Here is a 12,560-nt window from a genome sequence, read left to right as displayed (position 1 = left end):
AAAAAATTCTTTTAATCTTTCCTTTAATCTGTGGATGCATCTTTCTCAATCATATGTATTTTAGCTTTCTCTCTCCCCCCCTGTTTTTAGATTTATTTTTGGCTGAGTTGTGTTTTTGCTGGTGCACACAGGCTTTCTCTAGTTGTCGAGTATGGACTTCTCATTGCAGTGGCTTCCTTCTCTTGTTGGGAAGCATGGGCTCAAGGTTAATGGGCTTCAGTAGTTGTAGCACATGGGCTCAGCAGTTATGGTTCATAGACTCTAGAGCACTGGCTAGAGTAGCGCATCACAGAGTAGTTGCATTGCAGGGGCTCCATTGCCCTGAGGCACATGGGATCTTCCCAGACCAGGGATTGAACCGGTGTCCATTCCATTGCAAGGGGTATTCTTATACACTGGACCACAGGGAGAAGCCTTCCTTTGACTTAATTAAGAGTTTTTTTAATTGTCTTTTCAAAGTACCAGTTTTTATTTTAATAGCTGCATTGCACTAATAAATGAAGCACTAAATGCTTCATTTTAGCTTTCTGACAAGAGATGGAACCCTAAGTCTTGGCAGAGAGCACACAGAGTCCTAACCACTGGACTACCAGGGAATTCCCCCAAAGTACCAATTTTAGATCTGTTATCTTTCCTACTAGTTTTTGTTTTCTATTTTATTAATTTACTATTCACCTGAATTCTGTCTTCCTACCTTTTTTACAGATGTCATTTTATTGTTCATTTTCCAATTTCTTAAAGTATTAAATAGTCCTTTATTTTTAGATTCTCTTCTATAACAATGGTATCTGAGGCTTTTAATTTCCTGCTAAGTGTATGTTTTGTTGTATATCCCATAGATTGTTCTCCTTTGCTTTCTAAATAGTTTTGCTTTCCTCTGATATGAATTATCTAGAAATGTGTTTCTTAATTTCCAAGATGTTTGTGTTTTTAATAGTTCTAATTTTATTGGATTAAGATCAGATGATGTCCAGGAAATCTCCATTTTTAATTTCTCATGTTTTTCTTTGTGATCAAGGGCATACCTAAATTTTGTAAATGTTCAACAGACTTAAGTTAAAAAAAATACTATGTAATTTTATATGTAAATGATATGAGTTTTCTATTAATCTTTTAAACTAAGTTTCTTGGTTGCATTATTTAAGTAGTCTATGATTTTAAATATTTTTTATATTGAAAAATGTTTATTAAAACCTCTTCTATACTTGGGTTTTTATAATAATGGGGGAAAGCATATGTTCAGGAAAAAGTATAAAAAACAAAACAGATGGCAAGAAATGAAAAAAAAACCTCCACCTTTTCAAAATTCATATTTTTAAAAATCAATTTTTATGCTAACCCCAAATGTACCTTCTAAAGCAAAATTTTCTGTAGGAAAATTTGCTTCCTTAGATTCTTTTTTTGTTTTTTAATAAACACTTGCTTCGATACAGTTTAGTAAACAATTACAATATATTTTAACTGAGATGACTATTTTGCCAAGGAATTGTACTTACTTTGGCTGGAAGATTGCTCTGTCGGGGTTTCTGTATCAGAATGTGGACCTGAAGAAGTATAAAGAACTCCTTTATTGTTATTCTTCCATCTTTGAGTTTCTGAGGAAAGAAAAAAGAAGAAAAAGAAAAGAAAAAGAAAAAAGAAAAAAAAGAAAAAAATCATCAATAAAGGATGACCATTCAAGGTAAAACTTGACCATTGCTCAAACTTTAACCACTGCTCAAAGTTTGTACGAGCAATTTTGACTAGAACCACCTCCTTTGTTTCTACATAGCTTAAAGTACTTTGCATATTTGTATAAATATTATTCTGATGTAGCCTATACACAAGCAGATTTCATCTAATATTATTTCTTAAGTTTATTCAGTAATAGTAAAATTGGGGGAAAAACAACAAAATGTAGGCCTTCCAATTGTGATTCTACTCCACATAATTGCCATGTCCTGTCCTTAACAAAAAAAATGAAAACTAGTCTTCTGTATATTTGAAATATTTCATAATTCAAAAAAATTAAACAAGAGAAAACAAAATGAGGAAATCAGTTGCATTTGAGAAATAGGGGCTTCCCTGGTGGCTCAGTGGTAAAGAATCCTCCTACTAATGCAGGAGACACAGGTTCTATCCCAGATTCGAGACAATCCCACGAAGCAACTAAGCGCACGAGCCACAACTACTGAAGCCTGCGCATCCTCGAGCCTGTGCTCCTCAACAAGAGAGACTGCCATAATGAGAAGCCCGTGCACCACAACCAGAGAGTAGCCCCTGCTTGCCAAAACTGGAAAAAAGCCTGCACAAAGCAAAGATGACCCAGCACAGCCAAAATAATAAATAAATAAAATTATTTAAAAAAAAAAGAGAGAAATACTTTCATACCTCCTTCAAGCTCTCTTCACAAACGGTATCTCTGAGAAACTGTGATTCTATTTGACTACCAAGGTGTGCTAAAAGTGAAGCAAATTCAAGTGATGAACAAGTTAAATTGTAAACTTAATTTTAATTATTGTTCAGGTTTATGTGTGGTTCATGCTCTTGAAGCTATCTGCTAGGATTCTTCTGGGAAGACAGTCATTTGTAGGGTAAAGTATATTAGTTTTAAGGCTCCATATATGTTTTTCTACTAATTTTAAGCTTCTTAAGAAAATCACTCTTGTAATATAACACTTCTCAATTTATTAAAACAACTAAGAATTAAAAATAAGCTAATTATTTTACTTATCAACTATTTATAACTCCCAAAAAGCTTATACAAATTTCAAATATCTCCTGAACTGAAATACATGTATTATTAGTCAAGTAACAGATGATTTATCTTATTTAGCCTTCATTAAAATCTTACTGCTTAAGTCCAGAGAGGTCCCATCAGCCTTGACTGAATCCAGAGAACTGCTACAACTAGATGGGGTTCTGCTCAGGCTTTTTATCAATACACTGTTAGCATTTTTATCCATATCTCCTTCAGCATGGAGATCAGAAATCTGAAATCATCAATAAAGGAACATCATAAGAGTAAAGTTATGACACTATTAATTATAATGACTAAATGCTGAGTGCTAAGAGAAATACTTCTAACATTAAATTTATCTGTAATCATAAAATACTTTAGTAAAGAATTAGAATAAGTAACAAGCAGTTTAGTAGGCTTTTAGAGTTCAAAGTAATTTTATTTAAAAATATAATGAAATAACATCATGCACTATACTATATAAGAAAACAGTTTCTCAGCGGTATCCAGGTTATAACCAGATCCCATGAGCTACCAAATGTTGACCTATCCAGTTATTCATCTACTAGACATGAGGGTCAGGGCTACCACACTGTAGAAAACAGAAGAGGATACTGACTATACAAGATAGGCCCTATCTAGAGTACAGAGAAAAAAATTATTTCTAGGCTTTAGTATTTCCTTTCCCAGATGACCAAGACTCCTTTGGTTGAAGTCAAATAAGTCATATGGTCCTGGTTTTACCATTTTAACTATTTTACTTTACAGACTTAAGTGTCATTTTCATCTATCTGAAACCATCTTCTATCTGCCATTTTCATCTAACTGAAATCATCTTCTAAGCTTACTTACAAACTTCTTAACAGAATTTAAACTTTGTTTCTATGAATTTATGATACTTTCTAATCTTTATTTCTCCACTCAGTTTAAATTACAAGCCCATGAATACTGGAGTGGGTAGCCTATCCCTCCTCCAGGGAATATCCCTGACTCAGGAATCAAATAGGGGTCTGCTGCATTGCAAGGAGAATTCTTTACCAGCTGAGCTACCAGGGATTCCTGTATTCTCCCCAAATTATCCAAATCAGTGTTTTTAAATAAACACAAAATCTTACTTCACCTTGAGGTACTGGGTTTGATCTAGGCATTCTCCCATCCTCGAAAGAAATGGACTCTCAGCTTCTACTTATTTTCATTAGTCAAGAAAATTCAGTCCATCTTTTCTTTATGCAATCTGCATAATAAATCTTTTTACCCTCCAAACATTTTAACACTAAAGATGACTTATCAAATTCCATGTACCCTGCCTAGAGATTTTTATATGCAAAGTCACAATGACAAATCACTAGAAGTGACAGAATATTTATTTATTAAAAAAATTTTTTTTTGATGTGGACCATTTTTAAAGTCCTTATTGAATTTGTTAGAATATTGTTTCTGTTTTATGTTTTGGTTTTCCGGTCGCAAGGTATACGGGATCCCAGCTCCCAGGCCAGGGATTGAACCTGCATCCTTTGCATTGGAAGGTGAAGTCTTAACCACTGGACTGCCAGGTAAGTCCCTAGAAGTGACAGAATATGTATAATTACACAATATTAATTTTTGCTACTCCCCATTTCATTTTTTGTGACCGTTTGTCATTGTGTTTAAGTCTACCTGCTAGTCAATTAATTTCTTTAAGATTTTATACAGGAATATTTCTCCAGGCCTATAACTGGAAATAATCAATTCCTGTTTACCTAACACTAAAATTAAAATTCAAGAATACTCATAATTTAAAAGAAGACAATCAAGAACATTTCTTAGTTCAAGACAGGGCTTACCTCCTGATATTGGGCAGTATCACTAAACCCAATTTCATTCTTTCTGATTTTTTTCTCATTCTGAATATCATCATCACCTTCTTGTACCCAGGTTCTTTTTTGGCTATTGCAGGTTTCTTCCATTTTATTTTCAGAGGGTGAAGTCTCTTTTTGGTATGTCTCAGTCAAAGCCTTTTCCTCAGTATCTATGCTGATAGAGTCTGAGGAATTAATCTCACCAGGACATATGGGGAGATTTTCCTCATTTATATATTGAGATGGACTTAAGTTCAGTTTAGTTGTAACAATTCCAATGCCTGAATCCTTACTAGAAACCGGCTGAGTTTCTAAGTGATTTAAATCAGTTGTGTCTGCTGGAACCTGCTTCAGATCATCAATACCAGTGACACTACAATTTCTTTTGTTTGGCAATCTGGGCAAAAATATTCCCAAAGAACATCTCCTCATTTTATCTTTTACAGTTGTCATTAATGGTACAGAGGTGGTTTCAGCTCCATTATGTGGAACTTTATTTTCTTCATCTCTATCATCTTTAACATTGCTAGACACTATGTTAACATGTATTTCTGTAGCTTGCACTATACTCATATCACTGTGTGCCTTATTTACTAATTTAAGTAACTGTTCTGGAGAAGGTGGTAAACGAACTGGTTGGAAATCTAAAAATTCTTCAGTTTTCCCATTTAAGTTATTCAGATTTGGTTTGACACTACAAGTTGCAACACTGGATGCAATTACAGGATCTGATGCTTCTCGAGGATTGGTAAGAGTCTGAATAACTTGCTTAGTCAAGGCTGAGTTACTGTGGAAATCTATGGCTGTATTACATTCAGCTGTTTGAATATTTTTCTTTGGTTCTTTTTTACAGGCCGCAGTAAACTGTTTCCCATTATAGAGCATTGTGGAATCGTTTTCACATGTGGGTTCAGAGGAATTTCCTCCAACAATATTTAAATTATTTCCAGCTTTAGACAATATTGCTTCATCTTTATTGACAATATTCTGTCCTTGTTGAGGTAATGGAGGTAGTTGGGTTAATAGATGATGCTGAGAAGCAACACAAACATCATCAACAAAAGTCTTCTTTAAATTGTGTTCTGTCTTATCAACAGAGGGCTCCACTTGATCCCTTGGAAGTTTAAAAGACACTGGCTTTGAGTTAAGTTTAGTCATTTCCCCCAAATCTTCACCATATACTAAAGTTTCATTTGATATTAGATTTGGGGGCTCCTTAATCAGATCTTGATTTTTTAACATTCTGGGGACACAATGTAACTGTCCTTGGGTATTGGTTTGAACAACTTTCTCCTTCTCTAACAAGCAAGGAGCAGAAAGAGGCAGTCCCTCAGATTTCAAATCATCATCACTGGCTGAACTGTTTGCATAAGGAAGATCATTTTGCACTGGGCAATGACTGGCTTTTAAATCTTCATCTTTATCACATAAGGACATGACATTCTTCTCCAAATTACCAAAAAACGAAGTAACATTAGGTAAACAGGAATAATTATCACCAGATCCACAAACAGCAGTTGCAGGTCTGCTTGTAAAATCCACATTTCTTCTATCTGTACTATTTAACTGACAGCTTTCAATTTTGGCTTTCTCCAATGTATAGGCCCGGTCTACAACTTTCATGACTTCTTCATCCACAGAAGTGCTATGGAATTTGACATCTGCCTCACCTTGACCGCCAGACAATGTATTAGTAGGAACAAAGGGTATCACATTATGCTTTTGCTCTCTGTGAAGAATGATTTTGTTTTCTACAGCCAGTGCTTGTTTTTTAGTGACTTCTTGAATAGAATTACCATCCTGTGGAAAAGAAACACCCAAGGTTTTTTCTTTTGCTATTCCAAATGCAGAGCACTCTTGAAGTATTTTCTCCGTGGCTTGATAATCAATGAAAACAGTGTGGGACTTAGTAACTTCCAGATCACTGTGATTATCTACAAACATAACAGTTTTGTCTGTAGTCCTAGCGGTTATTTTATCTGGTGAGAGAGGTTTATATTCTAAGGCAGTTGTGTGACTTCTGGTGATCTCCATGTCATCCTGTCCACATGTATACAAAACAGTATTAGAAGTTCCTTCCAAAGGCACCAAATGGGAGTCCTCTTTATCTTCCAGGACACTTTTGTTATTTATTTCCACTGTACAACACTGGATGACATCCATATCATTTTTATCATTCTTTGAAAATGCAATGGTCGTGTCATTTTTGAGTCTAAGGCTTTTCCTTCTCTGATTTTTGCATGATAGAGGTTCATTCAGAAATACAGGCTTTTGTACATTTCTGTCATTTTTCCAAATGGTTGATTTAGACACTTCCATGTTATCATCAGCTATAAATGCTTCAGTTTTCTCTAAAGGACCATGATAAGACCATTTCCCTGGTAGTGTTAGCTGGCTGACTTTTGCAACTGAGTGATCCCTTTCGACATTTTGTGGGGGAAAAACACTCTCCTCAGCAGAAGTAGGGATCACTTTTGATTTTTCTAGGCTTTTTCTTTTGGATAGTTCAAAGTTCGGTCTGTCTGGAAGCACAGTTCTCTCCTTTGCTTGGCAGTCAATGAAAACAGTATGGGACTTTGTCATTTCTAGTTCATCATGATCATCTACAAACATTACAGATTTGTCCACAGGCCTAGTAGTTGTTTTATCTGGTGAGACAGTTTTACATTCTATAGCAGTTGTGTGACTTCTGGTGACCTCCATGTCATCTTGCCCACATGCATACAAAACAGTGTTAGAATTTCCTGCCAAAGGCACCAAATGAGAATCATGTTCATTTAGTAAAGGTCTATGACTTATTTCCACTGTACAACTCTTGGTGATATCCATATCATTCTCATTTCCCTCTGAAAATACAACAGTCTTATCAACTTTTAGTCTGCCAAGACTTTTTCTTCCACAAATTTTGACATCTTGTTTTTCATTCAGAATTCCAGATTTCTGCACATTTTTGTCCTCCAACACATCCATGATACCATTAGAAATAAACACTCCCATTTTTTCTATAGGACTTCCATTACATTTTTCAACTTTTAGAGCTTTCTGTCTGTTTACTGTTGATAACTGGCTGTTAGCATTTTCTAAATTAGTCTTACTTAGTTCCAGTACTTCAGAAGGACCAAATCCAGTAATAACAGTGTGACTCTTGGTTAGATCCATATTTTCTTCCTTCTCTGAACAAATAACTGTCTTGTCAGAACAGTCAGGAATGGGATTACCTAAACTTTTCCTTAGTGGCTCAGGCAGTTTAGAATTCTGGCCTAGTACAGATTTTACTGTTTGACTGTTAACAACATTATGATTCCTGATGGCAGGCTGTCCTCTTGATGAAAATGGCTTTGTAGTAGGAAACAAAGCTTGCTCACATGAAATTGTATTTCTGTTATTTCCCAGTGGTACCTGTTTGTGAAGATCTTCACAAAAGTATACTATATTATGTTTTGTTGCTATGTCCTGGTTAATATCAGGTGATTGAGGAGAATCTTTATCAAGATAGGGTGAAATCTTCAAAACTTGACTTTTTTCTTTGTCCCAGGTATTAACTGGGATGTTCTTAGATATTATGTTTTGTTGTTGGGATAGGTCAATATGATCTTTGGTCATTTTTTCCCATTCATTTGAAAGGCTTTTGCTGTGACAGTGAGATTTACTGGTATTCTCAGATGTTAGATTGCAAGATGCAAGAGGAAACTGACTTCCTAAATTAACTGTGTGACTTTTAGTCAAATCCATATTTTCATCTATGAAGATTTCAGTCCTTTTGTCAGTCAATGAAATAAATAAAGGATTTTCCGGGCTCTGCTGTAATCTTTCCTTAGATAGAAGAGGAACAGAACGACAATTTACATTTATGTCCCAATTCTCTGACACAATTATGTGATTTTGGATCATCATTTCTTTTTCAGATACTGGTGCAGTTGCTTTCTGTACATTTGTCTGAGCTTGTTTAAAAATTTGATTATCTATTTTAACTGTGTGACTCTTGGTAATGTCCATGCTATCTTCTCCTGAATAAACAGTTTTTTCTCTGAGAAAAGAGTTGCCATCTGGATTGGGATACATTTTATAATAATTACTGTCATGCTTTACCAAATTCTTCTCCTCTCTCATACTTGAGTGACACTTGGTCAGTTCCATGGCATCATTACAACTAGAATAGAAAAATGTCTTATCATCTTGAATAGTTGGACCAGAACATTTAGATTCTGGGATCATGGCCAATGGTCTGATATCCTGGTTGGTAGCCTGTGTGACTGTTTGAATTTCTGTCCCTGTAATATGACTTCTGATCATATGTATGTTACCTTCAGGATTTAAGGAAAGGTCTTGGAAAGCGTCATTCGATTTATCCTTAAAGACTGTCTTCTGTTCTAGTGCTTTAGTTTCATAACATGTTGAAACATCCATCATGACATCCTGAGTTTGATTTTCTATTTCAGACAGATTATCTGCTGAAGGTAACTTCTGTACAGTGTGGCTAATTGTCAAGTCCATGAAGTCATTGCCATAAACTGTAATATCATCACCTTTAAATTCCCTTAAGCTGGCCTCATTGGATGTGGGAACAAAAGTCTGAATATTGGTTGTATGACACTGGGTAAAATTCATTCCATCATCTTGTTCTCTAAGGAGTCTAGTCATATTACTGGTATTTTCATCTACACCAAGAGATACATGCATTTGATGGACAGAAGTGGTCTTATTTGCTTCTTTGGAATGAATAGGCATCTCAGAATTTTCTTTATCAGGCCCTGTAAAAGGAGAAGCATTTGATTTTCCTATTTTCAATCTTTTTATGAAGTCATTGAAATTTATCTTCTTTTCTGAAGAAGTGTTTTGATCTAAGGAAAAATGTAATTCTTTCTTCATTCTAGAATCTTCAGTGTGGAATTTTAAGTTAGCCAGAAATGATGTAGTATCTATCTTGGTGGACTTTTTACTTTTGGTACAATCTAAATGGCCTTTGGAAATCATCACAGTGTGACTTGCTGTCAGGTCCATCTGGTTTTCATCTGAAAAGATGACTGTTTGGTCATTTGCATGTTTCCTTTCATGGCTGTATTCTGTAATTGAAATCTACAGCAAAAGCAAAATATAAGAGATCAGATAAAGTGCAAACTTCTGAAAGGGTATTTTATAACATGTACTATACAGAAAGATTATATAAGCAATCCTAAATGATGATTTCATGATACATTGGTTTGTGTGAATCAATGGTGTGGTGAGTAGCATGTAATTTATTATTAAAATTTTTTTTCTAAAGTCTATGAATACTTGCAGTTTTTGAAGATTAATTATAATTAACCATTAATTATAAGGTTAATTATACACCATCTAGAATGACTAAAAAATGAAAAGACTGACAATACCAAATGTAACTGAAGTGAAAATTATATTAGATAGGTCATTCTCATTCTAAGTAAAAAAAAAAACTTAGAAGGAGTAAGTGCATGATGGCTAAATTATAGTACACTCTAAGTTCTTGGGGGTACACTCTTTGAATGCAGTGGTTTTACTTGTAAAGACATGGTCTAACTTTGCTACTCAAAATATGGTCTGTGGACCAGTGCATTACTATCACCCGGGAGAGAAGTATAGAAGTTCAGGACCTATCCCAGACCTGTGGGATAAGAAACTATATTTTAACCAAATTCTGAGATTATCCATATGCCTCAAAAAGTTTGAGAATTCCTGATATAATTAACATATTTCTGTATTATTTAAACTGGAAGTGATTTAACTATACTTAGTTAACTGGGAGATAGTGAAGGACAGGGAAACCTGGTGTGCTGCAGTTCATGGGGCTGCAAAGTGTTGGATGCGACTTAGCAACTGAACAGCAAGTTAACTGGAAAGGTAGGTAGCTTTTCCAGTTTATGTTGGTCCATTCTGGTAAGTAATTTCTAAATCATGTCATTAGCATTAAATTTTTTGTGTTTTAAAAGTTTCAACTATCAAACAAAATTAAAATATGAAGGCATTTGAATGAACTTATACCTCTCTCTGGGGCATCTGGGTCTGAATGGGAGCACAAAGCAATGTGTTCATTCCTATTGAGTAAAAAGAAAAACTATAGTCATGACAAAAGTATTTATCACCAAGAGCCTAATTTTTCTATTTGTAGGAGTTTCATCAGTTACAAATATTTACTAAAGTTTTTTCAGTTACTAAGTCCTTCCTAAAGACTTAGGTATTAAATTTTACTGAAACTTTCAAATTGTCCCACTTTAGAAACAGACAGACCAGTGATTACTGTATTCTCTGCATACTGAAATATTTTTAGAACATGGTAGAAATTTTTAAAGGTGGGATTCTAAAGATGGAAAGTATGGATTAATTTTTTTCCTCCTTCATGTCTCCATTTTTATTTCCTGGATAGTAGAAGTTACACACTAAACAGTACCAACTGCTGAGACTGAAATGTTAGGGTAAGATTTTTATTTTAAAAAAATGTATTTATTTGGCTCCACTGGGTCTTAGTTATGGCACACATGATTTTTGTTGCAGCATGCGGGACCTGATTTCCTGACTAGCGATCAAACCTGGGCCTCCTGCATTGGGAACATGGAGTCTTAGCCCCTGGAGCACCATGGAAGTCCCTATTAGGGTAAGATTTTGAGCATCTCTTATTTAATGCTAAGGAATCTAGATGTTCCCAGATGAGATGTACATTTATAAAAATAATTCAAGGGAAGAAAATAGATTCAAGAGAAGATGAACCAACGAGGAAGCTACTCTAATAGTTCAGATGTAACACTGTAGAGAGTTGAACTTGTGTTGGGGCAACAGACAGTAAGAACAGAAACAAGAGATTAGATTCAAGATACTTTAGAACTGAAATATAAAGTTTTGCGGGACAAATTGGAAACAAGGAAGTGATTGAAGATGCTATAATAAAATAAGAAATATATCTAAAAATACTTACGTTGAAGACAAATCTTTAGAGTATTTTCAATAGTTTATGGCAACACTGACTGAATAAAATGAATTATGTGCTTTTTATTAAAACCTTATTTACATATCAAGCTTGCATTCTTGTCATTTATTTAACAAATATTGATTCAGAACATATATGTGTCCCAAAACTCAACTATATGCCAAAGCACAAAAAAACAAGACAAAGTTTCTGGACTCAAAGAATTTCTAGATTAATAAAAGAGCCAAAAAGAAATACCTAAAATACAATATGATAAATTCTACAGTAGACTGAAAAATAAAAAGGGTATTTTGAGAGCACACATCAGAGTAACTAACTGCTTGGTTTTGATAGAGAAGGCTCAATTTAAGCCAGTACCACTTAATGTATAGTGTCAGTCTGTGAACTGCTTAATATCAATTAATTTAATATAAGGAGATTGCAGCCACTGTAAAATTCCTTTCATCAGTAAAGCTTTCCTAAGGAAAAAAGATCACTAACTAAACAGTAGCTTACTACCATAGTGCAAGTTCCTTTCTTATCATGGACTGTAACAGTTTCTGGACTGGCTACTTTGAATGGGACTTAAGTTAAGCTAAGGGAAAAGCTAAGTTAAGTGAAAGATGAGAAGACTGTTAGACAAATTGGATTAGGAAGATCTCTTTAGGTAAAGGAAATAGCATTTACAAATGGACACAGTCAGAAAAAAGACCACATGGGAAAATGCAAGTAGTTATTTATGGGCCAGAGCAAAATATGCCTGTAAAGGGCTGGAGATAAAGTTGGAGAAAAAGACAAGTGAAATTATAAAAGGCTTTCTAAGTTTATGCTAAGGAGTATGGGTTTTATCCTGTAAGCAAAATAGGGTCTTTTGAACAATTTTAGGATGGGCAGTAATACAATAAGATTTCAAAATACATAGAATGAATTAGAAGAATAAGAAACCAAATACAATAGTCCGAGAAAGAATTCAAGTGAGGATTTGAATTCAAATACTGGCAGAAGGTACAGAGAATAACAGATAGGCAAGATACTTCAAAGACAGAACTGAAAGAGGATAGGTCCAAAAGGATATATGGAAAGAAGG

General features: G+C 34.6%; 1 protein-coding gene across 1 annotated transcript in view; it reads right to left on the bottom strand.

Annotated features, from left to right (window-relative positions):
- Nucleotides 1-12,560, bottom strand: part of KNL1 (kinetochore scaffold 1) — a 63,618-nt gene that overhangs the window by 25,143 nt on the left and 25,915 nt on the right. Inside the window, 5 exon segments of the mRNA XM_065940923.1 lie at nucleotides 1,497-1,595; nucleotides 2,371-2,438; nucleotides 2,834-2,972; nucleotides 4,543-9,633; nucleotides 10,555-10,607. Of these exon segments, the coding sequence (XP_065796995.1) occupies nucleotides 1,497-1,595; nucleotides 2,371-2,438; nucleotides 2,834-2,972; nucleotides 4,543-9,633; nucleotides 10,555-10,607 (5,450 nt within the window).

Source organism: Muntiacus reevesi, chromosome 7, assembly GCF_963930625.1.
Source record: "Muntiacus reevesi chromosome 7, mMunRee1.1, whole genome shotgun sequence".
Classification (NCBI taxonomy): domain Eukaryota; kingdom Metazoa; phylum Chordata; class Mammalia; order Artiodactyla; family Cervidae; genus Muntiacus; species Muntiacus reevesi.
This window is presented reverse-complemented; position numbering and strand designations above follow the sequence as displayed.